A 16,899-nucleotide genomic window follows, 5' to 3' on the forward strand; every position below is an offset into this window, starting at 1 on the left:
ATGGGGACACAGGCGTGAGAGAAGCAGGGCTTTCAAAGTTCATCTGAAACATTTCCACAGACCTGTAGTGAGGATCTAGTTTGTGCCCAGTGCTGTACTGGACCCGGAAGATAGAGTGGGACTGTAGATATCTTTATACACAGTCCACAAGATGCCTACTAAGTGGCACAGTGGGGACCCAGATCCCCGGATTCAAGGCCAGCACATTTTTCGGAAAAACAATAACAGTAATAGTAGCTGCCATTTATTGAGCCCAGCCTGTGTCAAGCTGGTGTCCCAGTACATTCCATATATTATTTCATTTAATCCTCTCCACAATGCTTTGAAGTAGGTGGTGTTACCATAGGCCGGTTTTACAATTATGGAAACCTGACATCCAGAGAAGCTAAGTAACTTGCTTAAGATCACATGGTTAAAAAGTTGCAAACCCAGGCAGTCCGACCCTAGAGCCTGCCTTCTTGGCAACCACCTGCCAATTTCCTGATGGCTTTTCTCCCTCTGCTCCCCACACTTTACATCCAGAAGGAGCCTGGTGCTAAACCACAGGTTCAAAGACTTTTAGGATAAAAAACATTGAGACAAGAACTGAGCAGTAACGGAGCTTTGGGGATTTGGGGGTAGGGGGTAGGGGAGGGTGGTCAGCCTTGAAGGAAGGTGAAGAGATCCTGGTACTGCTAAATTGTGAGCACGGCCAGAGGACAAACAGGCTGGGAAACAGCTTACGATGAAATGTCCAAAAATGTGGATTTTGGAGCCGGACAGACCATATTCCCGATGCAGTCTCCACCAAATGCGTACATGTGACCTGGGGCTGGTGCCTTAATGTCCTAAGCTTCCTTCCCTCATCTGTAAAATGAGGATACTAATTTTTACCTTCAGGTTCTTATGATGTCAAATAAGACAACAGATACAAAGTGCCAAGCTACCCAATATGAGCATAAGTAGTGGTAGCTGTCATGGTCATCATCCTTGCCACCTTGTCACCACCTCTGACTTGGGGATGGAGGTGGGGGGTTCTGGTGGGGAACAAAGTGAAGAGCATTGCACTAGGGCTCCAGATCAGAGGATCCACGCTCCAGCCTGAGGTTGCTGACCCTTGTATGCTGAGGTTAGTCTATCTCTCATCTATAAAAAGGGGATAATACTATATCCATCATACCTTCTTCATCGGAATGTATTGAGTCACAAATGAGGTAGTGTATGTGAAAATGATATGCAATCTATAGACCTCAAGACAATCCCCAGGGTCGATGATTCACTAGGAGGGCTCACAGGATTCAGCATAGTCATACTCAGGACTGAGTTATTACAGCAAGAGGATACAAAGCAAAAATCAGCAAAGGGAAAGGATTTGGGGACAAAATCCAGAGGAAACTGGGCACACGCTTCCAAGAGCCTTCTCCCAGTGGAGTCACATGGGACATGCCTAATCTCTCCAGCAACAAATTGTCCCAGCAGGTGTAAAAGTTTGTCTTCTGGGGAAGCTCATTAAAGACTCAGGGTCCAGGGTTTTTGCTGGGGGCTGATCATGTAGTCACCATCTGCCTGGCCCATACCACAATTCCAGACTAACAGAAGAAAAGCAAATGTTCCATTTAAATGTGGTTTGTACAAACAGTTTAGGCATGGTGAGCCATTCTTAATAGGAAATAGTGAGAACCTTCCCAAAATCCAATTTCCCAGATGTCAGCCAAGAGCCATCCTTGTGGGCAGGTTTTTTTAAGAATAGCAATCTCAAGCTTGCTGTGTTAACTCTTTTTTGCACAGAGTAGAATCTATAGAAAGGATTTTTATGAGTGAAAGGGAAAGGTGAGATGATAATGACAGTTCATACTTGTTGATTGTCACTATGTGCCGGGCATTGTTGTGCATGCTTTATTCTTACATGTATTACTTTATGTCACATTTCATCCATACAGTAACTTCCTGATGTGGGTACTGTTATCATTGCTGGTATGTATGAGGAATCTGAGGCCTAAGAAAGGTGAGGTAGCTTGCCTGGATAATGAGCTATATGACTGGAAAGAAATAGTAGAACCAAGAAAGGACTCTAACAGTGTGACCCTGGAGCCCATATTCTTAACCACTATACTCTAGCTGCTACAGTGTACCTGCCATGAGCTGGGAGCCTCATATGTCTTACTAATGCTCACAACAGCTCCCTGCGAATGTAGTTACTGGACTAATTTTGCATTACAAAAACCTGTGGCTCCGGAGTGCTAGTTCATTTACGTCACAGCACCCAGCCAGAGAAGTGAGGGCATCAGAAGTGGGCCCCTGCCCTCTCTCAGCCCCCTGTTGCCTGGTGGAGCTTAGCCAAAATCTTTGGTAGGGAAGATGCAGATAGTCAAGGTGGAAGTGAGTCATTCTGGGAGCTTTGACCAAAAAGCTCTCCCCTAATTCCATGACTTAGGGACAGAGTTAGTGGAAGAAGGAGCTGTGTTACAAGTAATTCAAATTTTCCTACAATATTTGAGAGCTCTACAAGCTGTCTTCAGCTCTTTTTGGTTGCCATGACAGCAGATGTGACATTTCTTTCATGAGGGGAAAAAAAAATGAAGAAAGGAAAAGAACCATTCTTGGTCCTCAGTGATCTGAGAAAAAATCTGTTCCCCAGATCTATCTAGTTTTGCTTGCATAGTGGTTACACTCCAAGGAAATTGTCAGGATGGAATCAAAGGGGAGTAAGCAGGGAGGTGGCAAAATCTGCTTCTCCTGAGAAATTGTACGCTGCATGTGTGTGGTGTTGGTTTGTGATGCGGGGAGACAGGAGGAGGCAGGCAATATAAGATTTGACACAAATTGTCAGCTACTTAAGGCAACACCTAGCTACTAAGGTCTTGGTCATCATTCCAGTTCTGTTTGCAATTCCCTCAGCCCACCAATTTATACAGGTTACAGTGCGTTTGTCTTAGCAAAGGCTCAGCATGTGTTCTTTAGTGAGAACAACATGGTACATAGAGCAAGAATTACAATTCAGAGTGATGAGTGCGATGCTGAGATAGGCTTAGCATTCTGTGCAAGCAAAAAGATTTGTCTTATTCATATAATCTTGATCTATCTCTAGACACACATGTAAACATGGGTGTAATTATGTTTTTTCATTATTGCATTTTGAGCGCTTATTCATGGCATTGAATTAACCTCTGCCACCATTCAATTTATTTTAATTTTTTTTGTTTTTGTGGTTTTAATTAGCATTTTCTTTTTTAAAAGATTGAATTCCAGTATAATTAACATACAGCGTTATATTAGTTTCAGGTGTACAATATAGTGAATGAACTGCAACCATTCAACTTCAGTAATGGTCCAATAGTCCAGGGAGTGGAAGTCTCACAGTCCCCAGTGGGATGACATTTAAGTTGTTACCATGTTTCCCCATTACAAAAGAAAGAGTTGTATGGACTGATACATCTGAGAGGATTTGTTCATAACACAAAATGCTTCATTCAGAAAGATGCCCATGCTTCTCTTCATGATTTCCTTCTTGTAGTGACTTTTAACATTTGATTGTAGTGGGAGGGAAAGAAATCTCAGGTACTAAACTCCCTTTGTCACATCTCCCATTATCACCTTGCCACATAGGATGGTCTCCAAGGAAAGAAGCAGTACCCCCCATTTTAGGGGTCTGGAGGCTGCCCCTGCAGCCTCCAAGGAGAAGCAGGAACTAACGTGGATTTGTGACCACAGTAGTGGGAATGTAGACTGCAATCCTGGGAGTCATTCCTGGAAGCTGGTATTGAATGGATGAAGGATTCTCAGGGCAAAAGTGGGTAATCAAAACGGTGAATTCGAAATCTGTGCTGCAGAGGTTCCTAACGATGTTCTCTCTTGTCATTTCTACAGAGCCATGTTTGACTATGACAAGAGCAAGGACAGTGGGCTGCCAAGTCAAGGACTTAGTTTTAAATATGGAGATATTCTCCATGTTATCAACGCCTCTGATGACGAGTGGTGGCAAGCCAGGAGAGTCACGCTGGAGGGGGACAGTGAGGAGATGGGGGTCATCCCCAGCAAACGGAGGTAAAAATGCCTTTTCTATTTCAGAGTGTTTGCTTTTCAGTGATCTAGGGGGTGGAAATGAGGGAATATGAAGATATGGCAAACTGTTCACAAAATAACCATTTGAGTGGGATAGTCAGTCAGCGGGGAAATTGTCAGTGGTGACAGGTGACATGAATTAAGTATTCTCATTCTTCTCATATTAGGATTTTACCAAAACTGGTGACTGTGATAAGGCACAAAGAAAGAAAAGGGATCTGCTTACACCACCTTCCTAAAACATTTACCAGCATCCACATGTTCAAGATCATCTTATTAGCATGTATGCTGACTTACACACTCCAGGTTATTCCAGAGGTTCACATTTACTAGATAACTTTACAGAACGGTCAGGTGAAAGCCCAATAAATTACAATTTACTAATCAAAGGTCCTACCTATGTATTACGTTCAAATACTGACAGGAGAAAAACTAAAAACCTTCATTCCAAATTCAGATTCTTGGGATATGAGCTGTCAAACATCTGGTGAGGTAAAGACTGGGTTTATAACTGTTACTGTTTTAGTTACTCCTGTTCCCCAGCCACCCCACAACTCCCACCTTCACTCAATCAGATACTTAGTTCTATATGTGTTTCCTAAGTGAAGACTACCATGCTCTTTCTCTTCTAAACATATCTTCCACTTTGCTTTCGAAAGGCGGGAATATACTTTGGAACAGCCAACCCCCTCATGCGCCCCCAGCAGCTTCTAGTCCTCAGGACCAGGGAGGAACTTTCCTTCCCATGAACCTCTTTTTGGCACCAAAATATTGTCCATGAAACACATTTGTCTGTATCCCAGGAAAGAGATATGGTTATGAAATTGAAGTCAGGGATAACGTTTATTCAAGGCAGTCACCAACTTTTCTCAAGCTACAGGTTTCTCAGAGGGCTTTTCTCCTGTCCAAACACCCCAAACACCTCTGTGAAGAGTCCTCAGTGAAGCTGAGCGCTCTGGTGCTGCAATCCAGCAACTGAGCTAGCACAGACTATAGTAAGAAGATGTCACTTATACCCAAGAATCACTCTGGGGCATTGGCACCCCAGAGAAGACTGGTCCCCCGTCCTTCTCTGCATGGGGCCACACAGCCCGGGGAGGAATGTGGGGAGAGGGCAGCAGGCTGACTGTCACACAGATGCTCCCTCATGGTTAGTGGGGAGGAGTGACGAAGAAGCCGCTGCAACTCCACAGAGAACCTCCCTGCCCTCCGTGCCCCTGTGTGGGTCTCCCACCAGCGCACAGTTCTCTGGGTCTCTTTAAACCTCTGGGCTCGGGGACACCTGGGTGGCTCAGTCCATTAAGCATCTGCCTTCAGCTCGGGTCATGATCCCAGGGTCCTGGGATCGAGCCCCGTGTCAGGCTCCCAGCTCGGTGGGGAGTCTGCTTCTCCCTCTGCCTGTCGCTCCCCCTGCTTGTGTACGTTCTCTCTCTCTCTGACAAATAAATAAAATCTTTTAATAAAAAATACAAAAAATGTAAAAACCTCTGGGCTCCACAATAGTTGCCTCACATTGCTTTGAGAGGACATTGTGAATTTGTACTATGGCTTGTAGGGTTTTCTCAAAGGGTATATATTCAAAGCAGTGACTCTCAGCACTAGTTTATATTCTGTTTTTCTATTTCCATTTACTTAAAAAAAAGAGTCAAGGCAACGTGCATTTTGGTTTGCTTCAATTCATCAGAGCTGTCTGAGCCGCTGCTCTGTAGAAGAAAGAGCTATCTTATTGAATATGGCCCCAAGGATAGAAGTGGAGTGGAGGAAGCTATGGGGGAATAGATTTCAGCTCATTTTTTTTTTAAGATTTTATTTATTTATTTGACAGAGAGAGACAGCGACAGGGGGAACACAAGCAGGGGGGGAGTTGGAGAGGGAGAAGGAAGCTCCCTGCAGAGCAGGGAACCCAATGCAGGGGTCGATCCCAGGACCCTGAGATCATGACCTGAGCCGAAGGCAGACGCTTAACGGACTTGAGCCACCCAGGCACCCTGATTTCAGCTCATTTTAAAGAAATTCTTTTACTGGTTGGAGCTGTGTAGAGATGGCATGGATTATATGGGAAGATAGTAAACCAGAACAGTGGTTTTCATAGCAAGGGAACATTATAAAAGCTTAGATGTGCCCACTCCCTCCCTCTCTGACCCTCTCCTCTGTGTGTGCATGCATGTGTATGTGTGTTTGTGTGAATGTACGTGTGCACGCGCATGCACATGCATGCACACACACACAAATATTCTAATTCAGTCCATCTGGAGTGGGTCCTGGAAATCTGTGTTTGTAAATCCCTCCGGGTGATTCTGATAATAGAAGGTCTGGTGTCAGGAAATACAATAAAAGGGATTCGAGCTTTGAATAGAGAGTTGAACTATACAATTTTTCAGGCCCTTTCCAACCCAGAGGTTCTGTGATTCTAACCAGCTTTGTCAATAGCCCTTCATTTGTTCAGTTATACCTCACTTTCCCCCCAAGGAACATTCTCAGTGCTATTCCTCTTGAGGCAATTTTCCACCTGCTGGTGGTCATTCTTAAGTTGGCTATCTTTCCTATTTTGGATAAAAACCATCTTAACAAACATACTACAGCTAGCCTGAAAAAGAAGTTTGTCTAGTGACTCTAATGTTGATATTTATTTGCATTCTATCTCATGAATGTTATAGTAGCTTCCCCCTCTGTGTGTGTATGTGTGTTTATGACTATAAATGAGTTTCTGTCAACTTTTCTCCTTAGAATATTAATCCTTTCAAAAAATGCTATTATTGCTTTATATGTTTATAAAATAACACATTTCATTGTAGGAAAGTGGGAAATTTTTGAAAAGTGTAAAAAAGAAATAAAAATCATTTATAATCCTACCCCACAAAGAGTTCTTATTGCAAGGCTTTCTCATTTTACACTACATTTAGCATCTTACAACTCTAGCTCAGAATAAGTGGGAGCTGGTACAAATATGATTTACTTTTAGACTGGGGTTAAATTTTTCAGTGTTTAATTCCTTGCTAGCCCCTTTTCTGAGTACAGTTCAGCTAGTAGAGCTGGCCTGGGAAATTCTCATAATGGATAACATCAGGGCATGACTTGACCCCTTACAAAAATGTTTCTCTATTGATGATTCCATTTAATCATCCCAATGAAATCAAGGTGGAGAGTATGAAAATTATTTCCATCCTCTTCCTTTTTTTTGAAGATGGTGAAGAAATTTTACTTAACAAAACACTCCTAGAGCATGCTAGATGCTGTTCTAAGCCCTTTACAATGAACTCATTTATTTTTTTTCTTTTTTCTTTTTTATTATGTTATGTTAATCACCATACATCATTAGTTTTTTTTTTTTAAGATTTTATTTATTTATTTGTGAGAGACAGAGGCAGAGGGAGAAGCAGGCTCCCCGCAGAGCAGGGAGCCCGATGCAGGACTCGATCCCATGACCCTGGGATCACGACCCGAGCCAAAGGCAGACGCTTAACCGACTGAGTCACCCAGGCGTCCCACATCATTAGTTTTTGATGTAGTGTTCCATGATTCATTGTTTGCGTATAACAACCAGTGCTCCACTCAGTACGCGCCCTCTTTAATACCCATCACCAGGCTAACTCATCCCCCCACCCCCCTCCCCTCTAGAACCCTCAGTTTGTTTCTCAGAGTCCATAGTCTCTCATGGTTCGTCTCCCCCTCCGATTTCCCCCCCTTCATTTTTCCCTTCCTGCTATCTTCTTCTTCTTTTTTTTTTTCTTTAACATATACTGTATTATTTGTTTCAGAGGTACAGGTCTGTGATTCAACAGTCTTACACAACTCACAGCGCTCACCATAGCACATACCCTCCCCAATGTCTATCACCCAACCACCCTATCCCTCCCACCCCCCACCACTCCAGCAACCCTCAGTTTGTTTCCTGAGATTAAGAATTCCTCATATCAATGAGATCATATGATACATGTCGTTCTCTGATTGACTTATTTCACTCTGCATAATACCCTCCAGTTCCATCCACGTCGTTGCAAATAGCAAGATTTCATTCCTTTTGATGGCTGCATATATTCCATTGTATATATATATACCACATCTTCCTTATCCATTCATCTGTCGATGGACATCTTGGCTCTTTCCATAGTTTGGCTATCATGGACATTGCTGTTATAAACATCGGGGTGCACATACCCCTTTGGATCACTACATTGGTATCTTTGGGGTAAATACCCAGTAGTGCAATTGCTGGGTCGTATGGTAGCTCTATTTTCAACTTCTTGAGGAACCTCCATACTGTTTTCCAGAGTGGCTGCACCAGCTTGCATTCCCACCAACAGTGTAGGAGGGTTCACCTTTCTCTGTATCCCCACCAACATCTGTCATTTCCTGACTTGTTAATTTTAGCCTTTCTGACTGATGTGAGGTGGTATCTCATTGAGGTTTTGATTTGGATTTCCCTGATGCCGAGCGATGTTGAGCACTTTTTCATGTGTCTGTGAACTGTTGGGACTTCATTAAGATAAAAAGCTTTTGCACAGCAAAAGAAACAGTCAACAAAACCAAAAGACAACTGACAGAATGGGAGAAGGTATTTGCAAATGACATATCAGATAAAGGGCTAATATCCAAAATCTATAAAGAACTTATTAAACTCAATACCCAAAGAACAAATGATCCAATCAAGAAATGGACAGAAGACATGAACAGACATTTTTCCAAAGAAGACATCCAAATGGCCTACAATGAACTCATTTGAACCACATTGCAACCCTTTAAGAGATGTTATATTATTATGCCCATTTTACAAATCAGGAGGTTGAGGCATAGAGGGGTTAATTAAATTGCCTGAAATTGCCCAACTAGTAAGTGGCAGAACCATGATTTGAATCCAGGCTACAGAATTGATACTCTTTTTTTTCTTTTACTTGTTTTTAATTAAGGGGGGAGAAAGAGGGAGGGGGGGAGGGACAGCAGGAGAGGGAGAGAAAGAATCTTAAGCAGGCTCCACACCCAGCACGGAGCCTGACATGGGGCTCCATCTCATAACCCTGAGATCATGACCTGAGCCAAAATCAAGAGTTGGATGTTTAGGGATGCCTGGGTGGCTCAGTAGTTAAGCATCTGCCTTCAGCTCAGGTCATGATCCCAGGGTCCTGGGATAGAGTCCCACATCAGGCTCCCTGCTCAGTGGGGAGCCTGCTTCTCCTTCTGCCTGCCTCTACTCCCCCTGCTCATTCTCTCTCTCTCTCTCTCTCTCATTCTGAAAATAAATAAATAAAATCTTAAAAAAAAAAAAAAAGGAACTGGATGCTTAACCGACTGAGCCACCCAGACACCCCAACGGAATTGATACTCTCAACTTATATTCAGTCCTTCCTGCCCGAGTTACAAAAATAAGACTTGACAAAATTTAAATGAGCAAGCATTGTTTTGGCAGTGTCTGTGTGCCAAGCACTGTCATTGGGTCACTGGAGCCCAACTGGAATCACATGCTTATGGGACTAAACATGTGACTAAGGCACAGCCACACTGTGATTAGGTTAATGGGGGCTCTTTGTAAATAAAGGTACTATCCTAGTCAGCTTGGGCTGTCATCACAAAATACCGTAGACTGGGTGTTTTAACAACAGACATCCATCTCTCAGAGTTCTGAAGGGCTAGAGAGTCCAAATTCAAGGCACTGGTCATTTGGGTTCCCTTACTGGAAGGGCCCTCTTCCTGGTTCATGGAGAGCTTTCTTGCTGTACCCTCACACGGCTGAAAGAGAGATCATTTCTCATGCCTCTTCTTATAAGGACACTAATCCCATTCATGAGGGCCAACACATTCAGTCCATAGCAGGGGTCAAGGGTGGTGAAAGGACAGCAGATAGAGGGATGAATTCCATCTGATGGTAGCACCAACCATGTAAGTGCCAAGTGCTTTCAAATACACAACTTCATTTCATCTTCACAAAAGCCTCAAAGGGAAACTGACGGTCCAGGAAGTCAAGTAACTTGCCTGAGGATGCACAACCAACCACTGGCTGACCCCAAGTCTCTCTGATGGCAAGACCACATGGCTTTCCACTATACCAAGAGTATACTAGAATTGTCAATTAGGAGTTCTTAATATGTAGCAGACACTGGGCTAAACAATTTTGTATTACCTTATTTAACATTCATTGTAATTTTCTGAAGCCTATGTCAGTACTCTAAGTTTACCAACATAAATCCTGAGGTCCTAAAAGGTTGAATGAACTGCCCTAAGTCACAGAGCCAACAAGTGGCAGATGCAGGATTCAAACAAGTCTGGGTTTGCAAAGCCTGGCCTCTTAGCATAGAATCACTGTTTCCTGAGACTACGTAGTTTTTGTGAGTGGCCAGGATATGATTTGTTCCACAGTCTTTTAATCTGAATCTTTATTCATTGCCCCATAGTGATGGTCACCTGGGCTCTCAGATGACAGGTTTGTAGCTAGCATTGCATTAAGGTTTACTCACCTAACCTTCACAGAGAGCTTGCGGCCAGTCACATGGATGGCATTTCCATCCTCGTAGAGCATGGGCACAGGAATACCCAGCACCAAATGATGCTCCCACCATCCAGTGCTCCAAGCCTGACCTCATTATGTGTTTGGCCAGGACCTGAAAATGCCAGATGGGGAATGGGTGAGAGGGCAGAGGAAGACAGTTGGACTCATTGAAGCATGACCATTTGGTACTCCCTGGAGATGCTAGCTGTCAGAAGTGATTGCACAGATTTTGCCATCCAGTTTACATTTTCAGTATTTTGGTCAGTGACCAAACTAGGGTGGAGAGGATTATTTCTGCTTAAACAATCTAATTAATTGCTTGCCTCTTGAGTGTGAGAGAAGTAAGGCAGTACTTTTCATTTCGATTCAGTCTTTCTATACAGGTGGCCCACCATTTCCTTAGGTAAAGCTTTAATATCATCTATTTCTGCCAAAGGAGTCTTACTTAGTAACATAATTAGAGAAGGTGATGCTAAACTTGACGTAAATTCTTACCAAGTGAAAAAGTAATGAATTGGTAAATAATTTTTTATTAAAAACACTGTTTGAGGGTAAGTCACTTAACTCTTGAGCCTCAATTTTCACATCCAGGCCCACAATGCTCCTTGAGGGTTTATTCATGCATTCGTTCATTCATTTGTTCATTTATTCAACAAAGATTCATTAAGCACCTACTATATGCCCAGCTCCATCTTAAGTCCTGGATCGTTGTGCAGTTATGGATAATATAGGCAGAGTGCTTAGTACAACATCAAATACCTTGTACACATTCAAATAATGGGTGTTTTCCTTTCTTCATATTTGAGCTTTTAGTGCTTGAAAGAACACACCATTATTTAGAGCCCTATTTCCCAACCCTACCTCTCATTTGAGCAATAAATCATCTACCTGCATCCCAAGAAGCAAGAGAGGAAGGGGCTGAGGTAGGTAGGAGAAAACGTAAGCCATAGCCACCTACCACTGAGAGAGGGAATCAATGTGGGCCTCTGTGTTGGCAAAGCAAAACTATGATGGGGCTACAGTGAATACAAAAAGACTGCCAAGAAGAGAAATTAATTCAATATTTATGATATAATTCAATATTTATAGTGCTGCATATAGTCATTTAACTAACCTAAATTTCAGTATTAAAATTTATTCTAAATTTTAAAGCCCAGCGGTGCCTGGCTGGCTCAGTCTGTTAAGCATCTGACTCTTGATTTCAGCTCAGGTCATGATGTCAGGGTCATGAGATGAAGTCCTGCATTGGGCTCCACACCGGATGTGGAATCTGCTTAGGATTCTCTCTCTCTTCCTCTCCCCTCTGCCCCTCTCCCCTCTCCGCAGTTCTCACACTCTTAAAAAAAATTTTTTTAAACCCAGCCTGTTATGGTATGGTGTTATGTAAGTGATTATACACTTGCATTTGGTTATGGTTTATTTAATTCAGGACATTTGGGATATGGGGATGCAATGAAGAAGGTTGGTTATCATTTGTGAAAAACTTAATGCAGATTTCTGAAGAACTGTATTGGCCCTAAAACTGTGTATGACTCATCCAAAATCTCATTTGTGTTGAAAATTCCCATTGCAGAAGAGAGACGAGGAAGATCCTGAATGCTATTTCCCAAGCTGAGTAGATGTGAACAGACACTCAAGTTAGCTTTTAGCAGATATGTGTTCAGGCCCTGTTTCTACCACTTTTTATTTTATTTTATTTTATTTTAGGGATTCACAGATCTACCACTTTTTAAACTTGGCAAGTTTCATGTCTCAGCTTTCCCAGCCATAAAATGGGGTCAATAATACCTACATCATTTGGTTATTGTGAGAACCAAATAAGAGGCTATAAATGTAAAGGAATTTTTCAATAATAATTTTATGTTAAAACTTGAGCCAACACTTTTATTATCATCATTATCATTAATGAAACGTCCAACCCCAAGAGAAAGCAAAACTTTCCAACTTCCTTCATGAGTGAGCCAAAACCATGCCACCTACAGTAACATTTTAAAAATTGTGGATTTTTTTCTATTGCCTGTTTGAAGATTAATGAACCATAGCAAATAATAGGCGCACGTGTGTGTGTGTGTGTGTCTATCTGACTTAACATTCTTTAAAACCCTCTTAAGATCTAAGCAATGAATCACTAAAGATAACCTAATAGGGACATTTCTTAAGAAATCTGAAAAGGGTGAGCTTGGGAACCAGGGGGTAAAAATTAGAATGCTCTGTCCAAACAGTTAGAATCCTGACTTGAGCCTAGTATATGTTTGGAGCCCTGTGAGTTCTGTGGGTGCGTAGAATTTTTTGCATAGCCTGATCAAATAACCATGGATCCTCTGCCTGTCATTTTGGCATCATCTAATGTACTAGTGTTTCCCATAATTATCCTGGTTAATGCAAAGAAGCCAGGATAAAGTCAGGGCCAGAACAGTTTTAGAAGGATCCGAAGAGATGAATATGAATTAACATTTGCACTTGGATTAAAACCGAGAAAAGCTGAAGTTGCTCAGAACAGGCATTTTCTGAGTGAGCATCTTTCCACTTGGCAGCTTACCTTTCCTGAAGTCTTCCTTGTGCTCTTCCAAACTGTTGTATGCAGAAACTCTCAGTGGAACATATTGCTTTAATATCTGAGGTTAGATATGAAAATTTTTGTTCAGCTGTTTGCACTCAAATATTCTCCTCTCACACTGAAATATATTCTGAAACTGTTTCTGTAACTATAGAAACCCCGATCTGCACCGTGTTTCAACTGGGAACACAAAAGAGCTCTCAGTTAAAAAGCAATATGTTGTTAATTACTGATCTATGAATAGCTTAGATTTTTATAAACCATTAATTTCTGTAGATTCGGGGTTTTTCTTCTCTCTCTCTTTTCTTTCCCCATTTTTGAAATTAGAGTTGGCCATATTTAAACAGTCAAGTCAAAACAACTCATGGAAGATTACTTGAGTTCACAGTGGTTTATTGAGGATTTGCTGCAGGATGCTGCAGAGTGACATGTGGGTTTGCCCTCAAGGAACATACCGCTTTGTATGTGCTCTGGGAAAACAAACACAAGGAAATGAGATAATACCAACATGAAGATACAAATAAGTACTGTAGTGTCTTAAAGGAAGGAGTGATCATGTCTAACTGGAGAGGCTCAAACAAACAAAAAAACAAGGAGATACTTAGCTTCTCTTTACCTCCTCTTTAACCGCATCCTTCGAAGAGGCACAAGTCTTACCAATTTTACTTTACTACTGTTTCTCAAACCCTTTCCTTCCTTCCACCTCATTATCATTTCTTGCCTGGATTGTGGCAATGACTTCTTAACAGGCCTCCTGCTTCCCACTGTCCCTTCTCTCCTCCAGCCTATCCTCCTCTGCCACGGTCATTTATTCTATGCTCATCTGTTTGAGCACTTCTCTGCTTTATATCCTCTCGTAACTCATGAGGATTCCCCAAGGAAAAAGCCTAAGTCCTTAGTGTGGATGGATATCTTTTATAAGGAGGCCCCACCACCTCACTGTCTCACATCCCCTCCTGTATATTCCCTATACCAGAATCTTCCCACAATCTTTAGCTTGCTTATATCCTTGGGTCATGGTATGTGTCATTGCTCCTGTCTGGGAAATTCTCCCTGGACTTTTCCTGGTGACAAGCTCTTTCTCGTCTTTCAAGTTTCACATAAATTGATACCTCCTCTAAGAAGCTCACCCCAATGCTTTCTATCCCTCCTTCTCACCCTTCAGTGAGATAGATGCCTCCTCTATCCCTCCTTCTTCCCCCCCTCCCCTGCCCCATTGCTGTCAACAGTCTTACCGTGCAACATTATCAGTCTCTTTATGTCTTTGTTCCTACCGGGTGCACATTCCTGGATGTTTATTGCAGTCATGCTTTTTAATTTTTTTTCTTTGTTCCCCAGCTCCTTGCTTGATACATGGTAGGCACTCGATGAGTGTTTGATGAATGAATGAAGTGTCAGGTACAATGATGAAATCTGCAGAGATGACAGGAGAACAGCACTGGGGAAAAGGAAAAAATTCAAGATTACCTATAACATATTTGGTTTTGAGGTGAAGGTAAATACCCTTGTGTTTCTAAAGGGAAGGGAAGAAAAAGGAAACCAAAAGAGTAGGAGAGATGAGGTGTGCAGAGGGGAGCAGAGAAGAAGAAAGAAGTTTATTTAGTCTTCACTTTAGGTGTTCATCTCTGTGGATTGTGATTTCTTTTAATAGATTTTTGATTGATTTATTCAGGCATTTAAGTAACAAATAGTTTTTCTCCCTCTTTGTTTCTTCCAATCACTGTGACTCTCAGTACCCATCACACAGAAGTTTCAAGGGATGTGTTAGCCTCTTAGAGACAAAATACCAAGACTTTTTTTTACCAAACAAAGGAATGGGAATTCTTTAGAACACATTGTATTTGAGCTGTAGGATATGAAGAGGTATTCTTTATTTAGTAAGAAACTTACTCATAAATGCCTTGCCATGCGATCAGCTCTTTATTTTCAATTTTCTTTAGGGTGGAAAGAAAGGAGCGTGCCCGGTTGAAGACAGTGAAGTTTAATGCGAAACCTGGAGTGATTGATTCAAAAGGGGTAGGTACAAAATAATTGAAATATTAAGTTCTCTCAGCTGCCATGGGTTTAACTATAATTAACATTTAGGCTTTCAGTAGCAAAGAAATTATGGAGCTGCCAGACAGTAGAGTACTATTATAAGTGTACTGCTGAAAGTAATAATGTATTCTCTGATGAAGTAGATGTGTGGTAAATATATTAAATACTGGGGCTAAAGCTGACAGTGGTCTGTGGAAATGATCTGTTGATGAAGGTGATGTAGTGATTACACTGAAGAAGAAAAAGATAGTTTAGTGTTTTCATTTCTTTAATTTTTTCTTTTAAAATAAATGTTCAAAAGGATGGATTTCATAAAAGATACCTACCTGCTCTTCACAAATATGTGTAGTCTATTACGTATTATAAAGCTAAGACAGTGGTCCTGGAAATATATATATATGGATCATCTAAGTGAATACATGGATTGTTGTGACAGACATAGAAGAGAATTAACAAGTGAAATTGAATCACCAAAATTAAAGTATTATGTGCACATGTATCTATTTTAATAACAGCTTTAACAAGATAAAATTCACATACCATACAATTCACTAATTTAAAGTATACCATCCAGAGGTTTTTAGTATATTTAGTTAGACAACCATCCGTACAATCAGTTTGAGAACATTTGATCACCCCATAAAGAAACCCTGTAGCTGTCACTTCCCATTGCCCCCCGACCTCACCCCCACCCTCCACCCTACCCAGCCCTAAGCAACTACTAATCTATTTTGCCTACAGATTTGCCTATTCTGGATATTTTATATAAATGGAATTATATACTATGTGGACTTTTGTGTCTGCTCCTTTCACTTCACATAATGTTCTCATGCACAGATATTGTGGCATGTATAAGTACTTTATTTCTTTTCCTTGCCAAATAATATACCATTGTAAGGATACATCTCATTTAATTTATCCATTTATCAGTTGATAGACATCTGGGTTCTTTCCACTCTTTGGCTATTATGGATAATGCTGCAGTGAACATTTGTGTATACATTTTTGTGTGGACAAGTGTTCTTACTTCCACTGGGTGTATACCTAGGAGTAGAATTTCTGGGTCTTATGATAACTCTATGTTTAATGTTTTGAGGAACTTCCAGACTGTTTTTCCAAGGTGGTTGTACTTGTTTATATTCCCACCATCAGTGTATGAGGGCTCCAGTGTCTCCACATTCTCACCAACACTTGTTATATGTCTTTCTGCTTTTTTGGTCTGAAGTGGTATCTCATTGTATTTGCAATTTGCATTCCCCTAATGACTATTGGTGTTGAGCATTTTTTCATGGGTTACTTGGCCATTTCTATACCCTCTTTGGAGAAATGTCTATTCAGATGATTTGCTCATTTTTAAATTGGGCTTTTTTGTTGTTGTTGAGTTGTAGAAATTCTTTGTATATTCTGGAAATCAATCTCATCAAATGTATGCTTTCTGATTATTTCCTCTCATTCTGTAGGTTGTCTTTTTACTCTCTTGCTAGTGTCCCTTTGTGCACAAAAGTTTTTAATTTTGATAAAGTCCAATTTACCTATTTTTTCTTTTGTTACTTGTGTTTTTGGTGTCATATAAAAGACACCATTACCTAATCCAAGGTCATGAAGATTTACATCCATATATTCTTCTAAGAATTTTATAGTTTTAGCTCTTACATTTAGGTGTTTGATCCATTTTGAGTTAGTTTTTTGTATATGATAGGAGGTAGGATTCCAATTTCTTCTTTTTTTTACATGTGAATTATCTTTTCAGTTTCATTTTTGTTTTGTTCATTTCAAGTGTATA

At 41.1% G+C, this 16,899-nt stretch overlaps 1 protein-coding gene across 1 annotated transcript in view; it reads left to right on the plus strand.

The window, feature by feature from the left end:
- Positions 1–16,899, plus strand: part of LOC123856523 (disks large homolog 2) — an 812,179-nt gene that overhangs the window by 737,376 nt on the left and 57,904 nt on the right. The window contains exons 14-15 of the mRNA XM_064576814.1: positions 3,847–4,023; positions 15,020–15,095. Coding sequence (XP_064432884.1) covers positions 3,847–4,023; positions 15,020–15,095 — 253 coding nt within the window. The remainder of the gene's footprint in view (positions 1–3,846; positions 4,024–15,019; positions 15,096–16,899) is intronic.

This window comes from Mirounga angustirostris, unplaced genomic scaffold (genome assembly GCF_029215605.1).
Source record: "Mirounga angustirostris isolate CCGP_5_RB_7025 unplaced genomic scaffold, mMirAng1.0.hap1 SCAF_13, whole genome shotgun sequence".
Lineage (NCBI taxonomy): Eukaryota > Metazoa > Chordata > Mammalia > Carnivora > Phocidae > Mirounga > Mirounga angustirostris.